Raw genomic sequence first — 16031 nt, forward strand, 5'->3', positions numbered from 1 at the left:
ATTTTCTGTTTCTGATGAGCAGTTGGGTCTCTGCTCATAGGTGGGTGAATGTGATGTAGTGTCAAGCACTTTGAGTGGTTGAAAAGACTAGAAAGGTGCTATACAAATATAGCCCATTTACCATATGTGACAGTTCATTCGGAATTGGGGGCGAAACCGGAAAATGTTCAGACTGTAGATCACCGAGCCCGCTGGAAAACTCTGAGAGCCTAAATGTGTACGTCCGCACTGCGCTCCAACAAATAGAAGCGACAGCTGCAGAAGAAGCTCTTGTTAAGTGACCTCTCTTGAAGTGTCCTTCTTTACTGTACCAGAAAATAACTAAGATTAACATGACACACAGCACTGTCACCTCACAGCAAGAGGTTCTGTGGATTGAGGCCCAGGCCTTTATTTGTGGAGTTTCCATGTTCTCCTGATTCCTCCCACTGTCCAAAGACATGCATAGGTTAATTGGTGACTCTTTGCCCTTAGGTGTGAACATGTGAATGACTTGTTAGTCTCTGAGTTAGCCCTGTGATGAACGGGCAACCTGTCCAGGGTTCACCAATGACAGCTGGGATTGGCTCCAGCCCCTTCGCGACCTTGCACAGAGTTAACTATACTACTGACTACGGCTGCAATAGTGCTAACCCAAAAATATTATTCTGATTACATAGTATTTAAACCAAATAATAACTCAAATCAGAATATGAAAAACAACAGTTAAATTATATAAAATATTATAACAATACTTTCTTAAGGATTAATTTACTTTGGTAGAGAAATTTTGAATTAAACAACATTTTATTGCAATGAAAGTAAATAAAAAACATTGAGCTACCAGTAAATGTTAATATATCTGAATGAAACTTCTCACAGTTACTATGCATCATAAAAAGGAACAGAATGAGGGGGTGGGACCTGGAAAATGTTGAAGAAAAAAAAATTGGCCATTACATTGAGTAGCACCCTTCTGGATACTGGTTGTATCCAGAGTAAGTATTTAGCAATCTGTGTGCAGTCCTCCATCAATTTTATTTCCCATCTTAAAATGTGGGTTTATAGTGTTTTAAGACTCCCAGGCGAGTATCCACAAAGTATTTCTCACACCATGGAGAAAGCAACTTATTAAACTTTGCAAAAGAGCTTGTCATAATGCAAGACAAACCCAAACTGGAATGATGCCTGCATTATGTCATCTTTGAAGATGCTGAATTATGAGTGCTGCAGGTCCCCTAAACCCCCTCTTCAACAAAAACCTCTCCCCCTTCTTTTCTCCTCTTCCCATCTGTTTCGTGGAGGTGAATTTTCTGTGTGAACCAGCATGTGAGCATAAGCTGCCAAACCTGCTCTGTCACTTATCCACAGGAAACAACAGCGAGTCGTTTCCTTTTGCTGCCCATACATTAAGAAGAAGAAGAAGAGAGACACCCAGGTAGACAGGCAGGCAAGGGTTAAGGTGTAGCCATCAGTATGCAATAAAACATTTGAGAGACCCAGATGATGTAGTTGATGAAAGACGCAGTGGATGCATTCTCTAGCCCTGAATGGAAGTCATTTTTATCCACAGTGACAATTTGTCAAATAACTCAAGTGAAAACAGCCAAATAAGTGAAAGCAATGCTAGTTCAGAGCCAAGAGCAACTATTACTTCAACTATGTGAATCTTGAAGAATGGAATGAACACTTTGATCACTTTATTGCCTAATTAACTAATAGTGGAAAATGTACAGAGCAAAATTGTGATTGGGCCTCTCAGTAACTTTCATGCAACTCAACTCAATCATCACATGTGAGTTAATTCAGTTACATAATCAGCTATTTTGAGCCATGCTAGTGGCGTGGTCCTAAGAATGGCAACGTCGGTCTGACGGTCGGCCCACCACTTTGATTCAGAGTAAAATAGCTCAATAACTATCAGACCATTTTGATGATCCCTTAATGTTTCATGTAGCGCCATCGTCAGATTGAATTTAAATGTGTCAGTTACTTTGGTTTATGGCCAAATACCTGCACAGCTGAATTACATTCCCATCAACCAGTGCTGTACTGGGGCTAATTAGCGACTGTTGGCATGCTAACACACTAAACTAAGATTGTGAACATGATAAACTTTTCAGTATTTAGCTCAAAGCACTACTGTGTCCAAGTAAAGCCTCACAGAGCCTCTAACTTGGCTGTAGACTTATGTTTCTCCAGAGTTTGGATTGAATGAGAGCTCACTTCCATGTACCTGGTTAATGTGATACCAGGGTCAAAACAGGTCATACAGGTTATTTAATAATATTCTCAACCATCTTAAAGCCAGTCGTTTTGAATTCTGGTCAGTGCTGGTGACTTGTTGAACTCTGACCACTCTGGCCTGTGACCAGTTGACCCGAGTCTTATGACTCCACAACCGAGGCCATAACAAAACAGACATCCTATGTTTACAACCTACTGCACATTGGGCTGGTTGGTATGTGTGTGCTTTAAGACTCACGCTAAGGTTTCTGTCCCAGATCTGGATGGTGCCATCCTGGCAGCCTGCCGCAATGAGCTTCCCATCGCGGCTGTAGGTGCAACACGTGGGGGTGACTTTTTTCCCCTGGAGGGTGCGTGGTTTGAACACAGACTTGTGCTTCTTCTCTGAGTGCAAGTCCCATGTGCGCACAGTGCTGTGGACAGACAGAGAATGTAATTTATCCTCACCCAACTGCCATGAATCACTCATAAAAAAACAAATCTATCCCTCAGAACATATTTGGTCATCAACACCATCCGCCACCATAATAAATCAGAATTATATCAAGATACAGTGTGCTTCAGCCATTCTCATGAACATAAGGTTGGGCAGCTATGTGTTGCAGGGTGAGGGCATTAATAAACAGTAAATCAGTCTGACAGGCATGTCTGAAGTTTCCATGAAGTCTTTGAACACATTACACAACCTGGACCACTGAGATGGAGGAATTAAAATGCAGATTTCTCATACATTTCAAATACTGCACTCATTATGCTAATTAAAATTGTGTTATTTTTCTCATATTAAAAAGTCTAGTGTGTAATATTTAGAAGGATCTATTGACAGAAATGCAATTCATTATCAATAACTATGTTTTTAGAGGAATAAAATACCTTACCTAATGAATCGTTATGTTTTTATTACCTTAGAATGAGCCATTTCTATCTACATACACTGCGGGTCCCCTTACATGAAAGTCGCCATGTTTGTCAAGAAGAAGAAGATGATGATATACTATATTTAATCCCGCGAGGGGAAAGTCAATGTTTTCACTCTGTTAGTATTCTTTACACACAGGTCCGAAGGACACAAACAGGACCTATACAACACAGCAACACACGTCTTAACTTTCAAATGATCATTCATTCCTTGCAGTTAGTCTTCATGTGACTTAAAATTAAAACAAAAAGAATAAAGTTACTATAAAAGCCCTTAGAGCAAGAAGATTATTTAGACTGGTCAAAGCAGTTGTCAGTATTTCCAGATACTTTGAATTTCAAAGTAGAGTGTAAAATGATCTGAGAACACCAAGTTGTTTAGGTTAAAACAAGTTGGAACATTTCACCTTTGACCCCATTGGCATGGCTTGCTGTCTAGAGGATGTTCAAGCAAGGGATGTTGTACACGCCTAATGTCATTGCTTGTCTTTTCATTCAGCTAGCTCTGTATCTTTTCAGGGCTTTTGTGAAAACCAAAAAGTTGATGAGGGAGGACGAAAAAGGAAAAGAAACATAGAAACTGATAAATAATAAAACAAAACTTATAACTAAACAGACATGCTGAGGGTGCCCACCAGCACCTCAAGAGCCTAAAAATCTCCATGTTTATTTGCTGAACTAGGCTACCTGACTACACAGTACACACAAACATGTTTAGCCAACCTCTCACACACTAACACTCATGCCAGACAGAGTGTATCCAAATGTGTCTGTGACCCACTGCTTACTTTAGTGAGCATCGTGACCTTTGGGTCATGAGGTCAGCAGAGGAGTATAAACATACAGGCAGGGCTGCTACTAACATCTAGGCAAGGATTCCTCCGTGGCTGGCTACAAAGTTACAGACACACACACACACACACACACACACACACACACTCAACTGTGTTTGGATAAGTCTAACAATGTGATACAGATCCCAGCCGAAGACATACGGTTTGAGGGAGAAGGGTCAAGTAAAACTCTGTTTGATGCATGGATGTGTTTAAATCCACACAAACCAAAGCTGTTAATAAATCCACAAATCTCTTGCTGGGAAAAAAGACGCAAAAGCCACATATATAAGGAGTTTGCCTAGTATAATGTGAAGGCTACTGCATTGTCCAGTAAGTCTTTACATGAGTAGATACACGCATATGTGTGAGAAGGGAAGAGAAAGAGTGATAACCATGGACAGGATGAAAAATTGGTCCACCTGCTGCCTCACACAGACATCTCTATTTTCTTTAGAGACTGTAGGCGTCTGTCAAGCCAATAAAGACAACATAACCTTTCGCGTAGCACACAAAACCTGGAATGCTATTTATCGTAAGGGCTCTTTCCAAAACATGGCAGTGCTGGCTGTCAGGGGGACAGAACAGAGAGGTTGGAGCCCACCAGTGTTGAGCCGAACATGAGCACAGGGCGAAGACTGCACACCGTCACCTGTCTGGAGCAAAACACACAGCAGGGCAAGAGAAGGGAAACCTCTAATATGTGGTACTCCAGACTTGTTAAAGTGTAAAAACTTTCCGTCCTCCATTAGAGTAACAAAGAAGTAATAACTGTAATGAACTGCATTTACCTAATTTAAGTAGCACTTTTTATATCATCTGGGGCAGTCTCAAACCTTATTCTCTCAGAGCAGGTGGTTGTGTTGGGAATGCAATAGCAGTGAAAGAGTATGACATGTCAAAATATTCACATTCATCATGAAGAAACCACCAAATACATTTGAGGGCAATACCTTTGGCCATTCCTCTTCCCTGTTTTCCCTTCAATCAGCAGCCCCCTTTTTCCCGCACAAACGCTTCAGAGGCAGAGGGGTGAATGTAATAAAATGAGACCCATACATCCTCAGTCATGCATGTGCACTTTACGAGGTAGCATAGTCATTCACACATCAACTGAGGAGTGACAACTTTCCAGGCCCCAGATTTTATCTGTCCGTCAGGTAATAGGCCTTGTGGGGATGATGGTTGTTAGGATCACTTTCCCAGATGGTGAGATAAGGAAGAAAAAGGGATAAGAAAGGTGTATGTCTTGTATATGGTTGTTTATTGGTCGAATTCCGGTGATGGGGCTAGGCTGTGTTGCCCGATGGCCGGTTGACTGACTGACTGGGGCTCTGTTATTAGAAAGGCGGATTAGGAGGGGGAGATGCTCCATCTTGTATCGGAGCTGAAGAAGATAAAGTGGGGAAACAACAGAAGGATTTGTGAGGAGGCATACCCACAGTGGCACTCAAGCAAGGAAGCTAAAAGAAGAAACTGGTCTAAGCACAGATGTTCACAGCATTATTAGTGTGGCTTCAAAGTAGAAAATCAACCTGAAAAGGACACAGCATGGTAGGTGAGACCACACACTACAGGCTCAAAATGCTTGACTCAAGCTAAAAGAAATCAAGACAGCTCTTCAGATTTAAATCAAGCAATCTGATAAGATGTTTTCCCCTCCAGGGAGGAAATGGCCCCATATTTAGTTCAATAGAAAAAGAAACAAACACTGCATTCACACACTAAAGAACTAGAGGTTAACGTCAGTCAAATATTCAGCCACTCGGACTGTAAATTGAACAAGGAGGATAAGCGCTCCTTAAAGGTATGGTATGTGCGTTCTTGGGCAGGATATGGAACACTTGAAGTGTAAGGCGGGCAGCAGTTGGAGACGAACTGGACTGTGGATGAACCTGATGTGTTAAAACTGTGTGAATCGCCCCAACATGCTCACACGCACTATGTGATGTCTGTCCTCACTCTTCATCCCTGTTCTGTCACGCAGATCACACATAATAACTCAGCAGTAATGCCCTTTCCCCTCAAAAAAAAAATTTAAAAAAAAAATCAAAACTAAGCTATCACCAAGCATAGGACTGAGAGCATTGACAAACAGATGTTTGGAGCGCATGGTAAAGACAAACAGTTTGTTCCTCAGCAGTTAAAAAAAAACAAAAGACCTGCAATGTTGTCCTCTCAGTCTTCTTGCATACAGCTACACATCCAAATCCAGCTGCAGCTCTGACAGAAGGCCAGCATGAAGGGAATCCCTGGCATTCAAACCTCCTGGAAACATTCCTCAAATTGTGTGTATTTGTGTGTACACATGTGCGAGTGTGTCTCAACAGAAATAACATGTGGCCCCAATTAGAAAGTCGCCGTTTGTCCTATCCTCTGCTCCACTGGCTGAAATTTCAGTCAAAGAAAGAGCATAACATGAATTTTTGATCGTCCTCCTGGGGCACTATAAAACTGCATAAAGTAAAACCAAGAATCAGCAATGTCATGTCCTTGAAGCCACTAATTCAAAGCTTTCTACAATGTTATAGTTAACAATTCCACAGTATGCAATGTGGTTTGTTAACTTTTTACAGAACTTATTCAAGCCACTAGGGTTTAGATCATTAGAAAAGGCTGCAGCTCACAAAAGGTCCCAGCCATATTTTTAGTTGACTTCTGCCAAAGAAATCCTTCCACCGGGAGTAGACCCAGCACATATTGACAAATCTGCGGTTTTCAAACAGGTGTTTCAGCAAAGACTCAGTGAAAGTGTCTCATTTGGACACTTGGATCTACCGTGTTGGAAAACATCTCGCCGTTTTAACAACCACACGACTCTCAAACAGAAGAAGAATGTGAAATGTTGACATGTTCACACCAATCCAAGCAGAAATGCTTTTCACTGACTGACAGTGAAAGTCGCACAGTTCAGCTGAAGCCCCATTCAAACCAAGGACAATCACTACCACCCTGCTGCTGCATTATGATGCTTCATCAGTACTTCCCTCACAGGGAAAAAAACTCTGGATAAATGAAATCATTCATGGTACTGGGAGGTAGTTCTTATGAATAAGATTCCATACAACTACGGGGACTTTTAATTAAGGAGCTGGGCGGTCCAGTGATCATGCTTAATAACCTATTCAAATAAACACAACAAAGCCTCACTAACTAGGACAGGAAGAATGAGAGAAAACCTTGGTGTCTCTCTGATGTTTAAGTAGATACAGCCAGTAGCAGACACCCACTGGTTCTATTGGCCAACTGCTGGTCCATTCTCAGAGGCCCACTGACTACAGTATGGCCTCTACAGACTCCATAGTTGTTTAAGGGTGGTGAGGGGCAAAGAAAGGAACTGATGGAGCTAAAGAGGGATGAGCAAGAGGCAACCACCACAACAGAGTGTAATAGACTGAAACCCCTGTCAATCTAGCAAACACCCTCCCACGGCCCCCCAAATTGTAGACCTTTTGTCTAGCTGTTCAGCAACAGGAGCTCTGTGCTGAAAATCTAAGGTTGTCTTCTCAAAGATGCTCAAATTTACCAAGGCGAAAAAAAAACAACAACAACAACAACAACAACAACAACAACAACAACTGACTAACAAAAAAAATGCATTCTAAAATCCTAAATGTTTAATTCTGAAAATGAGTCACCAGAGTACAGAAACAGGGACTAAAGTATCGTTATGGGTATGTCTGGTATCTGTTTACACCCTGGCGGCTATATTCTATTTGCACTAGAGGAATGAGGGGGGGCTTTATTTGAAGTGGGAAGTTTGAGGGGTACTGGGTTGACCAAGAAATCCAGGTACATGACATTATCACAAATTGCACTGGACATTACATTGTGCATCTGCATTGAGATTTGACATGGGGTTACATGTACACCGCATTTCACCTGTAAATCACTACAGGCAGTGCCTCCCTCTCTTTGCTCTCTTGGTCACAACCTCTTTACATCTCTGAGACTCAGGTTGCTGTGCCGACCTGCTCTGCTGTGAACACTCCTCACATGCAGCTGCTCCGCCTGTGAATGGTTCCCTGGGCACTCCTCTCCTCTGTTCTCCTGTGTGCTGGCCAGGGGCAACATCCAGTGCTAACGTGCCAGGGGAGGATTTCCAGAGCCTCAATAAGAGCTAAATAAACCAGCCTCCACATCTGGGAGAGCAGTAACACTGGTAAACACTGGGCCACGGCCTGCCTACAAAGCCAAGCCCTTGTTTCCACTTAATGATGATAGCCCAGGATTTCTGCATTGCTGCCTGTCACACTCACTTAGACTCATCACTGTGGTCTTGCTCAAAGTCACACGTATTCACTCACAAATATTCACTCACATCTATACACAGGGCAAAGGGATACAGCTTATGCAGTCATAGAGGACTAGCAATGCTTTAAGGAGGCAGAAAATATGTATGTGTGTGTGTCGTCTTGTTATCTCCAGCAGTGTTTCTCTGGCACAAATCACTGCATACAAATAAAGAGCTGCATTTGGTCTACATCCAATATAAAAGGTGCCATGTGTCAATGCGCAGCTGTGAGGCTAAGCTTTTCCAGAGGCATAATCTGGACTAGAGGACTCCCTGCTGGTGACATGAGAGCAATGAAGAGTCTTGAACATTGCCCTGCACGTGACATGCACAAGTTAGGTGCACAGTAAAAAGGATTCTGAATAAATGTTGGGCAAGTAGTCGTAATGTTCGGGAGGTGTGTGTATTAATGTTATCAAAAACAATTTCACTTGTCCTGGTGTCTCTTTCAATTATTTTGTTGTTCCTCAGACGCCTTTTTTTTGGAGGAGGATAGTGACTCGTGTGTGTAAAAGCACTCGCGGAGATCCTTCCGTTTCGTTCAAATACAAGATTTATTACGTCAAAAAACAAATTCTCCATGGTTGACTTTCAACAGAACCTGTAAACTTAAACTCTTCAGATAATCTTACAATACGGTAACTAATCTGTTTCAGTCCTCCTCCCTCACTCATAACAAAGTAACTCTCCAAGCTGTCACCCAGCCCCTCATTATACCTGTGAAATTACCTGGTGAGGAGGGGTCAAGGTAATCATTTTTACCAACATTAGTTAATAGTTATTTCAAAAGTTTCCTAAATCAAAATCCAAGTTTATATTTCTTGATCTCAAAATTTCAACAGAAAGAATGATATAAATTCAAATCATCTTGTTTTACTATAAATTAGTGACTTAATGGGAATAAACTTATTGTGGATTATTAATTATTATTAATGGATGTTACTCTCTCTCCTGAAAATGTAAAGGATTAAACCGTGATTGTTCAGGTTTACAGTGTGGACAATATAGAGAAGGAAAGTAATAGATTCTACCTACAACTCAGAGCTCACAGCACTTATTTAAAACTTACCCATCATTGGAGCAAGTCAGGAATTCTTCTTTAATCTTGGGATGCCAGCAGCCACAATTCAGCATCGCTGTGTGGCCCTGAAAAGAGCAGAAAGTGAAAATTAACGAGCAGCACAGTTTTTACAAAGACTAAACAGTTGCTGACCTGATCAGTCGCTTCGAGGTGCAGCAAAGCTGTGAATTTGCTGAGGATCCAGTCTGTAATGTGGACATTTAGGGCTGCCATTTGCCCTAAAACTGTTTTCAAACAAATTTGATATTTAGAGAACACCTGCAGCTGTTGTAGCCAGTAAGAGCTGGTGGGAAAAGGGAAAAAGATTGTGTATCCACAGAGACTCAGTCATCTATTACACAAACTAAAGTTCCCGGGAGGAACCAATTATGCATAATCTGATGCACCTTAAAGGACCCTTCCTTGAGGAAAGGCTCTCTGAAACTTTAATTTGATCATATTGTAACCTTGATTTTTGGCCTTTTTTGACATAGGCGTTGCCTTACAACTGAGCCAGTGAACTCTGAAGTGGCTGTGTCACCGCTTCAAACAGCGAGCTCCTACAAAGAGTAACTTTTAGAAATTTCCTCTGCTGTAGAATACCTGTGGAGAATTACTCATAACACATGACTTCAAAGTGGGATTATCTAGAGAGAGCCACCCCCACCCCACTGCCAGGTCAGAGAGGAACATTCAGTGTGCTGCAAAGATGCTTCAAACATGACATGCTGCTATTTGACAGGATGCTCAAGAAAGCAGAGCCTTGCATGAGCAGAAGTTGACTAAATGACATTGGTATGTGTGCATCAGGAGAAGAGGCCTGCCTGCTCACTGTCAGATACTTCAGACACACCGCTTTAATAATTGATAAAAGGGAACAGCTTAGGCCCTGCTGTTTAATGACCAAAAAAGACTAATAACAAATTGCAGTGTTGTTAAATTTTATGGTCAAATACACACCCCCTATATGATGAGGTTAAAGCTCAAATGGGCTATGAATGGCTGCCTCCCTGCTCTGTGCAATAACATCAAAATAAACAGAGTCATCCTTCACAAGAGCTTCATGATTAGGAATGAGAGAGTCTCTACCTTCCTAAACAAATCTGATTCCTCTTCCTCAACCATTTAGGACAACCAATTGGCAATAACTAAAGAGAAACAGACTCATAATATATACTTACAGTAAACAAAATGGAACATGTTAATGACAAACAGAGCCAAGAATAGAAACCTCCCTGATAACAGGAAGTGACTTGTTGGGGACAATACTGGCATGCCTAGTTTGTTTCATTGCAATTGAATCTATCTTAGGCTAGATTTAGGAGTGCTGGAAGGATGAGCTGCTTAATCAATGAATTAACTGACAAAAACTTGGAGCTGAAATGTCAATAAATCAATAAACTAAACTGAACTGACAGAAAGTTTATTGACAGCAATTTAGTTTGCTATTTAAGTCAACTATGAAGGCGAAAACATTCTCTGGTTTCAGCTTCTCAGGATTTGCCTCTTCCCTCTGTTTTTCTCTCTCTGGGTTTCGGTTGAACAAAATTACCAATTTGAAGATTTTGGGATATTGGAAACTGTGCTGAAGAATAAACAAAATATATAAACATACCATGCCATTCTACAGCATGTGTAATATAGACCTCTGTGTGGGGTGAGGGAGGCAGCAAGTATTGTCTGTCAACAGAGGCAGAATAGAAGCAAGGAGGTAATTATCATATGAGACACAGCTAATCGACTGGGACACTGTCAGCGGGCCAAAACGCATTCTCATTGAACCAAACGCTCCCATCAGCTCCAGATGGGACTGAGCAGGACAAGAATGTAGGACATTGAGGAAAACACTACTTGTAATCAATGGGCCTTCACTTGTTCAAGTCATTCATATGGATGGTATAAACCATGTGTAAATACACTGCAGCTGGCACAGATGGTTGGTGACCACCAATACAGCTTTCTTAAACACAGTAAAACCAAACCATGGGCACATAATTAGGATCCTCCTTTGTAGATGCAGGTATATAAGCAAGAGATGAACCACAACAGTCCTGAAAGCATGTGTTGTTCCTCTCCCCCTGAGACTGCCTGTGGCTGGTCACACAGCACAGACCATTATCCTCATGTACAAAAACACACCAACTCATGGCTACACCTTTCTACAATTATGCATTGGCAGGATAAACCCACAGAGCAGAAGAGCAGAGTATCCAGCCTCTTGGGCACTATTCTGTTGCAAAGGAAGTGAAAACACGAATACCTGTAACATAATCAATCATTTTATAATAACAATGTATCAATGTGACAATGTGAAAGGGGTCGTTCAAAGTGATGAACCTACAGAGAATTATAACCTGAATCTGCAGCCCGTCTGTGCTTTAAGGAGCTCAACACCCAACTTTACTGTTTTGGTTCACTCTCGTAGCATAACTTTCAGCTGCAGCAGACAGCTGTTTTTAGTGAAAAAGCTATAAAATCTAAATGTATACTACCTGTTCAAGACCAAACAGCAGTCAGACACATTTAGCAACCAGCTGGTGAACATAAAAGACCATTTAGCAGCTATGAAGCCGGATATTTTCCTCAGGAGTTGGTAGAGACCAAAAACAAAGCTGAAGGAGAGTGGAGATTGGACTTAATTTCATCAAGTGGAACAGAAACATAATATTGTTGGCTCTGTAACAGCTGGACATGTAAATAAGTAACTGTTTGCTATCACGTTTGCCACATCAATGTGATGATATTTCAGTGTTGTGTTCACAACGCGTTTCTGTTGGCCAAAAAATAAAATAAAAAAATCACTAATAAGTTATGATAACAAGGTACACACAAAGATAATTGCTGAAATCTGGGAACGCTCATCATCGCTCAATAGAAATCAGACAGGACAAGAAACACAAACTCGATTATCAGATCAAACACCCAGGTATGCCAAACTTATCTGGAAGACAAAATGGAGGGAAACTTTGTGGTTCAACTTTGGCCCATCACACGTGCCATCATCATCGGCGATCACTTGAAGTCGAGTATGATGGCGTTATTATCTGCATATTACAGTTCCACAATGGATGTGTTAAAGATCTTGGGTTTGGCCTTCAAACGGTTAAATTGAGCAGCTTGCCATCAGTTCTATAGATGATCTGGATAATGGAGGGTAAGCCGCGACCAATTAGGTGGAGAATTGCTGCAATGGAAACTGTGAAAAGGGTCAATAACGCATCCTTGTTTTACGCTTTGAAAGGTTTGTCTCACTGCCATAATAGAGGACTTTGCTGACATGTGGTTGTGAAGAAGCCTCAGAATCCTAATGTACAATTCCAACCATCCATACTTTGACAGTTTTGTCCAGATCGCCTGACGGTTTACAGAGTCAAAAGCTTTGATAAGGTCAATGAAGACCATTTATAGTGGTTGTTTTTGTTCCTTGCATTTTTCTTGTAACTGTCCGGCTATGAAAATCATGTCACTTGGCGCCATGGTAACAAATACCACACTGGGATTCTGGGAGGATTTCTTCTGATAGTGGGAGGAGTCTCTTGAAGACAATGCGGGCAATCTTTCAATCTATCTAGGTTGTGGACAGAAATGAGATGCCCCAGTAGTTTCCACAATCTGTCTCCTTTTTTGATCTGTCAGACCGTGTCGCCATGTTGCCAGATCTCACCAATTACTTTGTTACAATGTTATAATAACCACTTTAAACAACAGCCAAAACTATGAAAACACAACCCAAGTTCTATTAAACCACAACTTTACCTTGGTGTTGGCCATATCCACAATGTACTGGTCTCCCTTAATGCACTCCATGACATTGAAGCCATCACGGTCCAGCACCTTGGCCTGTGCATTGCCAGAAACGACCAGAATGACATCACCAGTAATGCTGTACTGCAGGGACCTGATCTGATGGCTGAGGGGAGACACACACAGACACGAGGAGGACATCTGAGATAAAGAAGACAAATTTTGTTTGGATTTGTGTGGTGCTGATAAGTATCTTGGTGCCTGTTTGCAAGCCATCTGCACGCTGTGAAGACTTCTGCACCAGACATTGTTATATGATAAGCTTTTAATCTTTCAGACAGCTCAGGAACAAAAAACAAACAAAAGATAAATGTAGCTATAGGAAAAAAAACAACACACCATCTTATTTACATCTGACGTCTGGTCTCTCTGATCTATGACAGGCAACAGACACACAGCGAACATTTTAGCTTTTTAAAGCTAAGAATGGAAAGAATGATAATACTCAATACATAATGAAACACACAGAAAGGCAATAAACATACCTAAAATCTGTTATTACAAACATGTACCACAAGAAAAATGATTTGGGATGCAAATTAAAAATCAGAATGGATATGGCATGTTGATGTTTTCAATTTTACAATGAAGAACTAAGAAACACATAATTCTACAATGCACAGCAGTGCACACAATTGAAGAGATAACTGTTTGGACTAGTTAACCTGGGTGAGTCCTCTTCAAAGGCTCACTTCATAGCACCAAACGCTCATTTTGCTTAAAGAGGAACAGCGGCCCTCAACAGCACAGCTTTCTATATGAAACCCAGGTTGTTAGTAAACCAAACAGACTACCGGATCACACTGTAATCAAATTTAATGTAGCGTACATTCCTGTTAATAAGGGGAGGCCTGCTCCAGCTCAGCCCACTGGTTCCCAAAACCAAAAAAGAATTCGATCTTTGATGATGGCCTCGGTGAAACACAGAATAAACACGCACAGACACACAAACACCCACATATCTCTACCATCTGCTTCTGGAAGGCTCATTTTGAATGAAAAGAGAGGATGTCACAAAGTTAACATGAGGCTCAATGAAGCTCAACAAATGTGTGTGTGTGTGTGTACACTCTGGCACATGTAAATGCAGTGAGTGTACTGGGTGTTTGCATCAAACTAATTAACCACATGTTAAGCAACTGTGTTGATGTTTCACATTGTGTTCTCAGAAATTGACTCACCACTCACAAGGCTGGAGGGATCGGAAGGCCTGCAGAGCCTGGTCCATCCCAGCAAAATCCCAGAAGCGCACATCATAATCGTACCCACCAGTCACCAGACGAGCTCCAGAGGGATCTAAGCCAAGAGCTGATACCTGAGGAGACAACGGCCTTCTTTAAAACTAACTAAGCCTGTAGTGGTCAGAGGAAAACCAACTGCGGAAGCTTCTGCTGCTTTGACAGTGTAGTTACACTGCATCCTCTAAAAGGAAGCTAAAATGAAGCAAACTAAAGTTGGTTCTTGTGTAATGATCAAATTATTTAGATCAGCACTGGATCTGGATACCAGATTGGCTTTATGCAGAAGTCACAGAGACCTCAACACAGAATGTATCCTTTTTCTTGCAACTACAAAGTATCAAGGGAAACTGACTTCCATCTGCTCTTATTGGTCAAATTTAGAACAGTTAGGTGACCTTGGCTGAAAATCAAATAACAGATGCAGATATCCAGCTGTTTAGTGTGTGCATAATGTAAATAAAATATGGTGTTGATTACAAGCCACTTACGATGAATATAGACCTCCTTTCTAACAGAGTCAAGTCATTAAATATACTTCCATAGAGCCACAAAAGCAACAGCTAAGTCCTTACTGTCTTGGTGCCGTGCTGCAGAGTGATTTCATGAGTGTCTGGAATCTTCTTCACTGGATTCTAGGGTGGAAACATAAGGAAACGGTAAAAGACTGACAAACGCTGGATTAGGTGTGTAGTTCGAGTGTAGCATTTCATCCCAAGATTTAATTACACATTTTAACTTTAATGACCTGTATGACAAAAAATGTCTGGCATCGCAGTCTTCAGCTGCAAATGACTCACTGCTTGATGTAAAAACTTAGGAACTTCATAAATGCATCGCCACACTTAAGTAATGCTGAGTAATGCTGCATTTATGATGCGGATATGTTTTAGGTGGGACAGACTTTTTGGTAAAAGAAACAAAACAGGAGAAAACACCTGAGAGACAACACTTAAGTTACTGTTCAGTAGCGCAAGATCATGGTTGTTAAACCCTGTATAGTGCATCACTGACTACTGATTGTATTTTCTTGTGCTGCCATCTAGTGGTGAATTCCATATAGCTGCTTTGGTTTCAGGGTCCTGGTATAGTGCATGCTATCTCACTGTCATGGCTTAATGGGACACAAAAAAAACAGAGCCAATGTTAAAGTTTATTTGTAACAACTGTGCTTTTCCTGCTATAACAAGTCAAAAAGTCGGATGTGAAAAAGGCCTATCTGAGGCAGCAGGAAGAAAGATTTCACCTCGTCAACCTATTGGGAAATATTTAGTGATACACCTAATGCCTACTGTTAAGTGGTACATTTCCCACATACGTCATCATCGTCATCTTGTGCCTCCCCTTCATCGTCATCGTCATCGCTGTGAGCCGGGCTGCCTCTGTAACCTGGTGGATGAGGCAGTCGCACGCGCTCATCAGCATCATCGTCGTCCTGGGCTGTATGTTGAGGAGGCAGTGGAGGCCCAATAAGATCTGAGTCTGAACCACTGTCACTACTGCTCTCACTTTCCTGTTTTCTAAAAAAAAGGAAAAAATAAACATCATTGACAGTCAAAGCAAAAACGTATCTTACTGCTTGAATAACAGACTTGTAACTAACCTCTAAGGCAGTGGCAGCTTGTAATACTGTATTCACTCAAACAGAAAATTCCTGG

General features: G+C 41.4%; 1 protein-coding gene across 1 annotated transcript in view; it reads right to left on the bottom strand.

The window, feature by feature from the left end:
- Nucleotides 1–16031, bottom strand: part of LOC123982036 (WD repeat-containing protein 70) — a 67631-nt gene that overhangs the window by 49754 nt on the left and 1846 nt on the right. Inside the window, exons 5-10 of the mRNA XM_046067368.1 lie at nucleotides 15692–15893; nucleotides 14949–15008; nucleotides 14317–14450; nucleotides 13088–13241; nucleotides 9341–9417; nucleotides 2465–2639 (exon numbers count right to left, since the gene is read on the bottom strand). Of these exons, the coding sequence (XP_045923324.1) occupies nucleotides 2465–2639; nucleotides 9341–9417; nucleotides 13088–13241; nucleotides 14317–14450; nucleotides 14949–15008; nucleotides 15692–15893 (802 nt within the window). The remainder of the gene's footprint in view (nucleotides 1–2464; nucleotides 2640–9340; nucleotides 9418–13087; nucleotides 13242–14316; nucleotides 14451–14948; nucleotides 15009–15691; nucleotides 15894–16031) is intronic.

Source organism: Micropterus dolomieu, linkage group LG13 (genome assembly GCF_021292245.1).
Source record: "Micropterus dolomieu isolate WLL.071019.BEF.003 ecotype Adirondacks linkage group LG13, ASM2129224v1, whole genome shotgun sequence".
Lineage (NCBI taxonomy): Eukaryota > Metazoa > Chordata > Actinopteri > Centrarchiformes > Centrarchidae > Micropterus > Micropterus dolomieu.